We start from the raw sequence: 12854 nt of genomic DNA on the forward strand, positions 1-12854 counted from the left end.
GATTTTTTTAAGGCAGTGAATTGTTCTGGTCTGGAACATACTGCCTGAGAGGCAAATTTCAGAAGGGAATCAAATAAATACTTGAAAGGGAGCAATTTCTGCAACCAAGGGAGCAGGAAAGTGGGATTAATTACATAGCTCTTTCGTAGAGCTGTCACAGGCATGATGAGTTGATTTGTTTTCTTCTGTGCTATGTAGTTCCAGGGAATAATACCCGTTCCTGTGCCAGTGTGGGGTGGGTGTATTTGTCGGCAATACTCTTGAAATCTCATCATTTGAGCTAAACCTGATGCCACTAAATTATTCTGATCTCCAAACTGCAGAGCTGCGACAGCAACATTCTGTATTTTCACTCACTCATTCTCACTCATTCATTCTCATTCACTCATTCTCACTCACACTCACTCACTTCTCTTTCTCACGTTCAAACACTCACTCACTCACTTCTCTTTCTTACATTCAAGCATTCACACTCACTCCATGCCCTTTGCCCTCCGCTTCCTCCTCATGGCTGTGGCCTACCTCGCTCCACTGTCCAGCCGCTTTTGTCCTGACTTTGCTGATGACTGACTTTGCCTTTATTTCCAGCTCGTCCAAACGAAGGCTGGCTTCTCAGTGCATTGGCTGCTGATAGGTTGACCAGTACACCTATCACCAGGCAACGCAGTTTGAAAACCGCTTTTGATTGGGCAAGTTGGAAGGCCAGCCTTTCTCAAATTTAAAATGGCCAAACCTACTGAGACCTACCTTCTGGGTGAGTTCCACAGAACCCCAGGATTGGCAAGAACCTAGTTTGAGAAATGCTGGTTAAAATGAATCACTTGTTTACTGATATTTAACTGATTCTTTGGTTTCGCATCAGAACTAACTTTTGCTAGCTGAGCCATCTGTACTTAATATTCAATGTAAATTGAAGATGGAAATCCAATAGATAGCTGACGCACGTTCCAGCTGAGTAAATTCCCCTCGATTTTGGGGGAAGAGGGTGATGACTTGAAATGATGTAGAATGTAAATGGAGGTATAGATCCAAATGTCAAGCAACTTCCAAAAAGTTTTATTCTATCTTTAAGCTATCAAAGAACATACTTAAGTGGTGAACTATACTTTGACAGGAAATGCCTCTTTAACATTTTCTGGTTTTGCCATTGTTGCTGGAATGCTTAAAAATGGCTTTGGGTTAATCTCTGTAGAAAAAAAAAAGCAATTTTATTGTAGCGTGTGCACAAAGCAGAAGAAAATTAACTGTGGGGATCATCTAAACCTTATTGAATACGAGCCACTACAGCTACTGTATTCGGGGTACTGTACTGCAGTACTGTATACTGCTACACTACATTCGGGGCAGCAGGGTAGCATGGTGGTTAGCATAAATGCTTCACAGCTCCAGGGTCCCAGGTTCGATTCCCGGCTGGGTCACTGTCTGTGTGGAGTCTGCACGTCCTCCCCCTGTGTGCGTGGGTTTCCTCCGGGTGCTCCGATTTCCTCCCACAGTCCAAAGATGTGCGAGTTAGGTGGATTGGCCATGCTAAATTGCCCGTAGTGTCCTAATAAAAGTAAGGTTAAGGGGGGGTTGTTGGGTTACGGGTATGGGTGGATACGTGGGTTTGAGTAGGGTGATCATGGCTCGGCACAACATTGAGGGCCGAAGGGCCTGTTCTGTGCTGTACTGTTCTATGTTCTACTGCTGGAGCTGTTCCCATTTTGTTTTGTACTCATAAGCTTTTGCTTCAAGGTGTCATGATAATACCTGTATTGCACAGCCAAATGCAAGGCTCATTGCCAATTCATTTAGAATAAGCAGTTGGTGCAATCTACAGATTTGGGGCCATGAGTTGCACACTGCCGTTTCAACTTTGATTCAGATCTACAGTATTCTATCCCCCTCATTACCCCGTGCCGCTGGATATTTGTGCTTTATGTGGTATGCATCTTTACTTCCTCGTTCTTCTCTCTTTTGGTAGCTGGGAACCAGATTATGCCCCTTCACATGACCAGCAAAGGCAGCTTCCCTAACTTTATTTCCTGGTGCATTGTTTCTACACTGAATTGTTGTTGACTGCAGTTAACCACTGACTTGAGCACAATACCTAAAAAGTCCAGTCAAGCTTTGGCTTTGGCTTGACTTGGAACTGGTTGTAATTTGGCAAGTGATGTGCATTTGCTATACAACCGCAGGTCTAACAAAACTTAATAAGGTGTTGACTTTTGAAAATTTCAGATATATTTATCCTGGCAAAATATTCAGACTGGGTTTTGGCCCCCCTTCATTACGAGAATCAAACCAGTGTAAAGTGTAGGTTCCATTTCTTTGGGTGCACTAAATAGTTGTACTATCCATTTGATTAATTTGAAATGTAATTATTTCCTAGGATATTGACGAATGGAATATCAGCCGTTTGAATACAATTTTGGACGTGGTAGCAGAAGAAAGCGGCATTGCTATCGAAGGTGTGAACACACCGTATTTATACTTCGGCATGTGGAAAACAACTTTTGCTTGGCATACTGAAGATATGGATCTGTACAGCATTAATTATCTACATTTTGGAGAGCCGAAATCTTGGTAGGTATAATGACTATGTTGCATTGATGTTTTATTTCTTTCTGCTATATATTTGAGGACTGGCAATGTGTATTTTCCCCCACTCCTGAAAAATACACTGACTAGAAACAAACTCATACAATGAATGATCCACAGCCTGCACTTTCTATAATAAGATGGTACCTCATATGGTTGAGGAGAAACAATGGTCTGGATCTTCTGCAGAGTGGCAATCATTTTGTGATTGCAATCTGCTTGCACTTTTCCACGCCTCGATGATGCTTTGCATTTCTTGCTGAGTCTTCCAAGCTTGGCTTCTCCAGAAATGCAGAGCGCAATGTCCCGATGAGCACTTCAATGTTGTAGCATTGGGGAAAAAAGAAACGAAACACCCATTTTTACAATACTAGCTGCCGTATGGTAAGTTTGTGATCCAGTGTGAATGTTTATAAATGGAGGAACGTTGGTGAATTGGTGATTGGATGAATGGGCAGGGTAGAAGGTGGGTGAAGTGGCAAGTAGATTGGGAGGATTGGTCTGGTTTATCTGGGGTAGTCGGGTGTGGGACGGGTCATTGGAGAACTAGTTCAGTCAGCTTGGTTAGTTGGGGAGAGGGGGGGAGGTCAAGGGAGGCGTTTGGGGGTCAATGTGAGCGATTGGGTGGAGGGGGTGGAAGAATGAGTTCTGTAGTTGCACATGTTTTTTTTCAGCAGAACTCTTTTACTAGTTATGCTGGCACATACAGAAAACCGGCGACCTCCCTTTCTGCCAGTGCTTCTGACAGAATGGGAGTAACATTCTTGATCCGGCCAATATGCATCCCAGATAGAGCCAGGGCTCTCGGGGCTGATTGGGCACTGGGTCCAGGGACCTTAGTCCTGTTGCCTCCAGTGGCATGCAGTTTGATTTGTAGTGCAGTGATGTACAACTTCTTGAATCTCTGAGAGATGTCCTGAGTAGCCAGCATGGCAGCGTAGGGGGAGGACTCGTCTCTGTCTGCCTTCACCTTCATACCCCCAGTGACACGGCAGGTGGTTTCCTTGCCGGGGACAGGACAGGTGTGTTACATTAACAAAAGTATAATTGAAGGAAGCAAAGATGTGGCAAACTCCAAAAACATTCTCCCCCTCAGCCTGGGATCCCAGGCTACTCACCTGCTTCTCCTTCTTTTCCTTGCCCTTATGGGGAGCCATTCCACTGCTTGCAGCAGAGCCAGAGCCAAGAGGACGCGGTGCGTGCTCAACTTCCTCATCCCTGGACTATTCTTAAGAATCTTTTCTACATGCTCTCCAATGCCTTTGCATCCTTCCTAAAGTGCAGCACCCAGAACTGGACACAGTATGGTTGTTGAGTTTGAACTAGTATTTTATAGAAGTTCAACATGACCTCCTTGCTCTTGTACTCTATGCCCTTATTAACAAAACCTGGGATACTATATGTTTTATTAACTGCTCTCTCAACCTGCCCTGCCATAATAACATATACACGTAGGTCCCACTGCAACCCGTTTAGAATTGTACCCATTTTATATTGTCTTTGTTATTCTTACTAGAATGAATCACTTAATATGTCTCTGCATTGAACTCCATGTGCCACCTGTCCACCAAATCCACCAACTTGAAATTCTACACTATCCTACTCACAGTTCACAATGCATATACGTTTTATATCTACAAATTTCAAAATTGTGCCCACTACACCAAGAATTAGGTCATAAAAATGTTTTGGGAAAAGCAAGTGCCCCAGACTTCTGGTAACTCCACTATAAATGTTCCTCCAACCTGAAAAGTAATTACTCTGTTTCCTGTCACTCAGCCAATTTTAGATCCATGTTGCTACTGTCCCTTTTATTCCATGAGCTATAACTTTGCTCTAGCCTGTTGTGTGGCACTGTATCAAGTGTGTTTTGTAAGTCTATGTGTACTGCATCACCCTCACCAACCTCTTACCCCTTCAAAAAAAAACTCCAAGGTACTTAAACGCGATTTCCCCTTGAGAAATCCATGCTGGCTTTCCTTGATTAACTTGTATTTGTCCATGTGGCTATTAATTTTCTCCTGCATTATTGTTTCTATAAGTTTCCCCACCATCAAAGTTGAACTGACTGGTCTGTAGTCACTGGACTTTCACGCCATTTTTCGACAAGGGTGAACCATTTGCAATTCTACCATCTAAGGAAGACTGAAAAATTATGGCCAGTGCCTCCACAATATCCACTCGCTTCCCCCAAATGAGATAATCTCTCATTCTCTTGGAATCATAGAATTACAATGCAGAAGAAGGCAATTCGGCCCATCGAGCCTGCACCGGTCCTTGGAAAGAACATCCTACTTAAGCCCATGCCTCCACCCTAACCCCGAATCCCCATCCATCCTTTTGGACACTAAGGGGATCCTGGAACTGTGAGGCTGCACTGTGCCATCGTGCTGCCCTGAGATTGTCCAGTATTTTCTGTTTTTGTTTCAGATTCCAGCATCCACAGTAATTTGCTTTAATCTGCTTAAGGCATTGGTAGATGTTGTCCAGGCCACTGGGAAGAATTACCTTGTTCTTTTTGAGTAGTGCCAAATGAACCTTTGCGCTAACCCTAGAAGGTAGATGAAGGCTTGATTTATTGTCTCATCTGTAAGAAGGAACACCTTCGACCGTGCTGTGCACTCCCAAGTGTAAGGCTGCTTTTAAATGATATTACCGCTGCCTGATTATTTGCTCCCCCACAATCAGGCGAAGTGCTGCTGGCAGCTCGCAGCTCACGATCAGATGATGCACAAAAGCCACGTCCCTCTTGCTGATGCTGTTGGTTGCTGCAAGCAATTGTTGCACGTTTTTTTGTAGCTGTTTTTTGAGTATCTCTCCAGTGTCACCTAGTGGCACAGCGTGAGTACTTCAATTGTGCAGTTCAAATGCTGTACTCTTTATGAAATAAATATTCCTCAATTCCTCTTGTATCTGGGGTTACCATCATTTGCCAGTCTGAACTGAGCTTGTCAGGCCAGAGTATTTGAGTAAGAGCTATGAGCATGCTTTTGTTTAATGTAAAGTAACTTGCTATCTGACTTATGATTTCAAACTTGCTAGGTCATTACTCTGAATCACTTGTGGTGCACTTATTTATTACGAAGAAAATATATTTCCAGTAGTATCCTAGCTAAGCATGTGAATCGATTTAAGAACATTCCTGTCTTTTTTTGTGACTGCAGGGTTTTGCAGGGTGAGCTTCTTTCTATCCCATGGCTTCTTGTGTTCTTTTTGGATCTGTCCCCATCAATAATTTGTGTTGATAATGCAAATTTTAGAAACTATGATGGGAAAGTGGTTTATGGATATTAGATAGAAGGAGCAGGGCAATTTCACTGTAATTTTACATGCCCATAACACGCCTTTTCACCCGTGTCATAATGTCAGCTATTTTAGATTCATCACATTTTTAAAACGTGGAGGCAAAGGTGTGAAAAGAGAACTTTCTTCCAGTAGTCAGAGGAATATGATCCAAGATAGATGTGCTTTGCGTTGAGTGGTATAATTGATACTGGCATAAACTCGAGCTGAAATGATAATACATATCTCTGTTGTATTGTTTTTATATTATGCTAGAGATGTGTCACAAATTATTTAAATGTGCAGCTAAAATTGTGCACGTAATAAGCAGCTAGTATAAGTAGCCATTTGATTGAAGTGGGCCAGATTACACATTTTGGTAGACATACAGAATCTCAAATTATTTATTTGTATGTGCTTTAAGAACTGTCCTAAGAATATCCTTAAAAGATTTAATGGAAGGTTCCGATTTTAACAAATGTAAATGGCAGTAATGAGTTGTGTACAAGTAACAGATTATTCCAAGCCAAGTGAAATAAAGAATGAAAGAATAAGAGGTTAAAAAAATGTTCTTGGGATGTGGGGATCACTGGCAAGGCCAGCATTTATTGTCCACCTATAAGTAATAGTGTTGAGCACCTTCTTGAACTTCTGCAATCCGTTTAGTATAGTTACACCACAGTGCTGTTGGGGCGGGAGTCCAGGATTTTGGTCCAATGATGAGGAAAGAACATTCCAAGTCAGGATGGCGTGTGACTTGGAAGGAAACTTGCAGCTTGTGCTATTCTAGCGCTGCCCTTTTCCTTCTAAGTGGTGGAGGTCACTGGTATTGAAGATGCTGTTGAAGAAGCCTGCATAAGTGGCTGCAGTGGACCTTATAGATGGTGCAGACTGCTGCACTTATCTGAGAAAGTGAGGACTATTCCATCACACTCTTGCTTTGTGCTTTGTAGATGGTGGACAAGCTTTGGGGAATCAGGAGATGGATATCTTGCTATAAAATTCCTATCCTTTGAGCTGCTTTTGTATTTATATGGCCGTTGTGCTAAATTTATGGTCAATGGTAACCCCCACGAAGTTAATGAAAAAGGGCTCAGCAATAATGCAGTTAAATGTCAAGAGGAGGTTGTTAGATTCTCACTTGTTGGAGACTGTCATTTTACTTGCCATTTATCAGGCCAAGATTGAATGTTGTTCAAGCGTTGCTCAGTGCAGGCATTGGCTGTTTCATTATCTGAGGAGTTATGAATGGAACTGAATACTGTGTTAACATTAGTGAATGTTCCTAATCTATTACTTGTATACACATATGATCACTTTTTACATCTATGAAAGTATCAAAATCAGGATCTTTTATTAGATCTGTAAGTTTGCTGATGAACATTTATAGCTCTATAGTATCATCAACTTCCAAGTTTTGTGCAGAAGCTTGCAATTAGTGTATTTCATGCTCAAAGTAAATTCCAGCCAATGAAGTACTTCTAAGTTTAGTCACTGTTGTGATATAATCAAATATATTCAATTTGCATACAACTGGGTCCCATAATTATTAAGTGACTAGCTAATCTGTACCATTGGGCTTGGTTGAAAAGTAAATGTTGGCCAGACTGTGGAGAGAGCTTCTCTACTTTTGTTTGCCAAGTTCAATGGGATCCTTTACAGTCAGTTTTGGTTTAAGATCTCATGTGAAATATAGCAGCTCTTGACAGTGCAGCGCTCCCTCAGTGGCACTGAAATGTCAACCTAGGTGATTTGCTTCTGTGTGAGACTGGAACCAATGGTCTCCTGAGGCAAGAGGGCCACTACTGAGTCAAATGCTGGAATATCTATGATATAAAAAAGGGGAAAAATACAAATATTGGAATTCTGAAACAACAGACCAATATTGAAAATATAAACCAGAACAGTGTAAGGAAAAATAAGACTAAAAAGCATGCATGTAAATAGCAAGCAGGTAGTAAGAGGTGGAGTAGATCATATTAGGGGTCAGAGGGTGATATGTGGAGGGCAAGACTTGAATACTTGGGGAGTTCTTTGCATTGATGTTTACTCAGGAAGAGGAATTTGCCAAAATATTGGTAGAAGCAGAGATAGCGAAAGCAATCAGTTGTGTGAAAATTGAAAGGGCGATGCATAGGGTAGGTAGGTAAGTCATCTGGTCCGGATGGCTTGCATCCCATGTTGCAAAAGGGCAGGGCCGGCTCAAGGCACCGGCAACTCGGGCAGTCGCCCGGGGCGCCATGTGCTAGGGGGCGCCAGACTCGGGTCCCGCGCATGCGCAGTTGGGCCGGTGCCAACCAGCGCATGCGCGGTGGCCGCCCTCCCCCAGGGTGGCCCCGCCCCCCCCGCTCGGTCCGCTCCCCCCGCCCCCTCCTCGGGTCCGCCCCCCCCGCTCCGCCCTCGGGTCCGCTCCGCCCTCGGGTCCGCCCCGCCCTCGGGTCCGCCCCCCCCCTCGGGTCCGCCCCCCCAGGCCCCCATTCGGGTCTGCCCCCCCTCGGGTCCGCCCCCCCCCTCAGGTCCGCCCCCCCGGCCCCCCCTCGGGTCCGCCCCCCCGCCCCCTCCTCGGGTCCGCCCCCCCCGCCCCCTCCTCGGGTCCGCCCCCCCCCCGCCCCCTCCTCGGGTCCGCCCCCCCGTCCCCTCCTCGGGTCCGCCCCCCCCGCCCCCTCCTCGGGTCCGCCCCCCCCCGCCCCCTCCTCAGGTCCGCCCCCCCCGCCTCCCCCTCGGGTCCGCCCCCCCCCCCCCCCCCCCTCGGGTCCGCCCCCCGCCCCTCCTCGCCGCCCCCCCCCCCCCCAAGGGCGCCGAAGTTCAGCTTGCCCGGGGCGCCAGCAACCCTAGGGCCGGCGCTGCAAAAGGAAGTGGGGGTGGAGATAGTGGAAGGGTTTGCCTTAATTTTTCAAACTTCCCTAGATATGGGGAAGGTGCCAGAGGGTTAGGGAGTGGCTAATATGATCCCTGATTCAGGAAAGGGTGCAAGGACAGTCCTAGATACTACAGTTGAGTTAGTCGAACATCAGGGGCAGGTAAGGTTTTGAATTCCTTAATTAGGGAAAGAATCAATAGGCACTTGGAGAGGTTGATTAATTAAGGAGAGCCAGCATGGATTTGTAACAGGCAGATGACACTTGACTAATCTAATTGTGTTCTTTAAAATAATGAACAAGTTTGATGAAGGGAAGACAGTGGATAATGTTGATATGGATTTTAACAAAGTACTTGACAAGTTATCACATTAAGACTGGTTAAAAAAAAAAATCAATGCTTATACAAGAGGAGGGCCAGTGTGAGATTGGATTAAACAGTTATTCCAAGGATAAAAAGCAGCGAGTCATGGTAGATGGTGATTTTTCAAAACTGGAGGTGGTACATTGTTCCATAAGGGTCAGGGCTTGGAGCACTTTTTTTTTTTGCTATCGATCAACGATATGGAACTTGGAACACGTAGTCAAATTTCAAAATTTGCTGATAATACCAAACTTGAGTGGCAAACATTGAGGATGATGGGAATTGACTGCAACAGGGCACAGGTAGAATTGCAGAATGGCAGAAAAGTAGCAGATTGAATTTAATACAGAAAAGGTGATGCTTTTTTGGAGGAGGGATGGGGTGAAGCAATATACACTAAAAGGCATAATTCTGAAGAGTGGAGGCACAGAGGGAAATATGAGTAGATTTTTGCTCAGGACTTATTGAGAGAGTGGTTAACACAGAATATGGAATTTTTGGACTTCATAAATCGAGGTAAAAGTTAGGAAGCTTTGATGGACCTATATACAGCTCTGCTTGGCCCCAACAAAGGTCGGTTCTTGTCATTGTATGCAAGAGATGCAGGGAATGCTGGATTAAGTTGAGGGGGTGAAGGCGAAATGGTTGGAGGAGTTGGCTTGATATTGGAAGAAGGGATGTATGAGGTGTTGAGGGTGAATGCAACATTGTGCGCATGACTAAGCCTCATTCAGTTATAGGCAGTTTATCGAGCGCATCTTACGAAAGCAAGGATGAGTCGCTTTTTTTTTAAGGGATGGAGGACCGGTACAAACGCTGTTCGAGTGCGCCCCATAGTGTACACGCATGTTCTGATTGTGTCCCAGACTGGAGGCGTGGGCCCCAGAGTGTACACGCATGTTCTGATTGTGTCCCAGACTGGAGGCGTGGGCCCCATAGTGTACACGCATGTTCTGATTGTGTCCCAGACTGGAGCAGTGGGCCCCATAGTGTACACGTATGTCCTGATTGTGTCCCATACTGAAGGAGTTTTGGGGGTCCTTTTTTGACACAATAATAATAATCGCTTATTGTCACAAGTAGGCTTCAATGAAGTTACTGTGAAAAGCCCCTAGTTGCCACATTCCGGCGCCTGTTCGGGGAGGCTGGTACAGGAATTGAACCCGCGCTGCTGCCTTGTTCTGCATTACAAGCCAGCTATAAAGCCCAGTGTGCTAAACCAATCACCTTATTGGTGATCCTGATTGTGTGGGTGCAACCCTCCCCACTGGCGGTGATTTTTGAGGTCTCCGATGTGCTGGAACTGTGGGCGGTGACAGGGGTACATGTCCTGGCCTTTGTTTCACTGATAGCACTGAGGTGCAGCCTGTTGGGCTGAAGGCTTTGGCGTGTCCAGGTGATTTGGTGGAGTTCCTGCACTTCGAGCAGGTCAAATACACCGTTTGTGGGTTGATTGAAGGGGTTCCATCATACATGCTGATTGTTGATAATACACTTTAAATAATTCATCATTTGGGGGGGTAGGTTTACTCGTTGGGGGTATAGCTTGGGGGGGGGGGGGAGGCGGGGTGCTTTTTGTAAAAAAAAAAAAGGTTTTTGTCATCTTTTGTTTAAAATGTTAAGGGAGTGGGACTGACTGGATTACTCTTTGGGGAGCTGGAGGACTATAGGGGTCAACTGGTCTCCTTTTTGTCATATATGACCCTCCAATTTCCAGTGTAAGGAGGTAACTTCATGTATGCCAGTGGTTTGTTGTTTCTCTGTGGGTTGAATGATCTGCAGTCTATTTCCAGCATTTTCTATCTTCAATTAAGAATACAATTGATCTTCCTATTGGAGTGGCAGCAGATATTCTGAGATCCACTGCTGTTGAGCATCGGGACCCAAAGGAAGTCCTGAGACCTGCACAAGCATGGTGCTTTGGCAGGAGCTTCAAATCTCCGAAGGGCAGCGATCTGCTGTTCGGATCCCTCTGTATTATTCCTCTGGCACCATAGCGATTTTAATCGATTGACCTCGCTGTTGGAGATGTGCCCTGAACCTGACCACAAATTTACACCTAGAATTTTTAATCACAGATGAAGAGCCTGGGTTGGAAGTGATTTACAACAGAAGCTATACTGGGAAGGACTTTTTCTTGTGTGTTATACAAAAAGCAAACTTACTGAACAACCCCAACCAACCCTGAGCATCAAGTTCAGACATATAAACACATTGAAAAACTGGAATGAATTCCACACCTCGTAAACCACCGTATAAACAATTCAAAACCACTTGTAAACTATTAAAAGCGAACACAAAAGCAATAGAAAGTCTTTAAAAGATTAGAAATTGTTACTTATTTTACGAGGCTACACTGGCTGTAAAAGGCACTTTACTGTGAATTTTGTTTTAAGTGCTCTTTAAATTCATTTCAAGACTTATCCATGTTTACTTACATTACACGCTATATCAACTCAAAACCAAGTAAAAGTCTTTGAAAGATTGAGAGTGGTTATAAGAAGGCTGCTGAACCTTGAGGAAAGTTCCTTCCACTGCTCACATCAAAAGGTTCGTGGCTTCAGCTTTTCTGCACCTTGTCAGTACCTCTCATTACTGTTGAGACCCTTAATCTTCAGAAAACGCGGTCAGCGGTGGGTGCCTTGGCCTCGTCACTGGCTGAAAGAACTGCACCAATATTTTCTGTGACGGTGAGAACTTGCTTTACAGTTGGAACAGTTTCTTCTCCATCCCTAAGAAATACTTGCATACAGCACGTTTCAACCACCAGATGTCTCAAGTGCTTTACAGTCAATGAAGGGTAAAGCCTTGAAGTGTAGCCACTGCTGTAATGTAGAAAGCCAGTTTGCACTCAGCAAACGTCCACAGACAGCAATGTGATATCTGGATAATCTGCTTTTTGTGATGTTGGTTTGAGGTGTAAATATTGGCCAGGACACTGGGCAAGCACCCTGTTGCTCTTCAAAATAGTGCCTTTAATAAGGTCACTGTGAGTCCACACTGAGTAAAATAAAGAAGTTTGATTTATTTACAAAGCGATATATCACTTCCTGGTAGATCCCTACCCTGTCACTTTCTTGTTGATGTCTTCATGGCCAACCTTTTATGGAGTGCTAATTGGGGTTCCCCCGCCCCTCAGGAGGGGAGCTCATCCTCCCGTTGTAAGACCTGTCATATGAGAGTGCCTTTAAGAATTGGATGTTTAAGAAATGTACCTTTAAGAAATCAATCTGATCATATTATTTAAGTGATGTCATGGGGGGGGGGGGGGGGGGGCGGCGAGCTGAGCTCACTTGCTTTTTGGGAGTTTTTAGTTTCAGTTTGAAGAAAGCTTGGGTGTGGCTGTGAGCTGCATTGCTAATAATCTCTGTCATGAAGGACTATCTCTTAATCCTTTGGTGAAATCGGAATTGTAAAAAGGTCTCAGTATTGAATATAAATCTAATGTGCTTCTGTTTGAAGGATTTGTTAAGTCTTTTGAATGTGTAAAGGAACAGTTGGCAGGATTGGGTAGTGTTGTACTATTTCCGGGGTTATCTTTGAAGTAAGGGGTGTTAAGAGATCCAGTGTTTATTTAAAAGGTTAATTTGAGTTCATGGAATAAACATTGTTTTGTTTTAAAAACCACGTGTCCATAATTGTAATACTACACCTGGGGAGCAAGCCGTGTGCTTCAAACGCAACAATCCATTAAAGGTGGGGGTTGGTTGCACTCCATGATACATTTTGGGGTTCTGCAAAAACCTCTCCCATAACAGTCCCATGTGGGA

The 12854-nt window shown here is 44.5% G+C and overlaps 1 protein-coding gene and 1 pseudogene across 6 annotated transcripts in view; one reads left to right on the plus strand and one right to left on the minus strand.

The window, feature by feature from the left end:
* The window catches only part of LOC119970159 (lysine-specific demethylase 4C-like), a 478393-nt gene that overhangs the window by 88669 nt on the left and 376870 nt on the right, over positions 1-12854 (plus strand). For all 6 annotated transcript variants that reach the window (XM_038804261.1, XM_038804264.1, XM_038804265.1 and 3 more), the window contains exon 5: positions 2372-2565. In XM_038804261.1, coding sequence (XP_038660189.1) covers positions 2372-2565 — 194 coding nt within the window. The remainder of the gene's footprint in view (positions 1-2371; positions 2566-12854) is intronic.
* On the minus strand, positions 3168-3737 carry LOC119970528 (annotated as a pseudogene).

The sequence above is a fragment of the Scyliorhinus canicula genome, chromosome 8 (assembly GCF_902713615.1).
Source record: "Scyliorhinus canicula chromosome 8, sScyCan1.1, whole genome shotgun sequence".
Classification (NCBI taxonomy): Eukaryota; Metazoa; Chordata; class Chondrichthyes; order Carcharhiniformes; family Scyliorhinidae; genus Scyliorhinus; species Scyliorhinus canicula.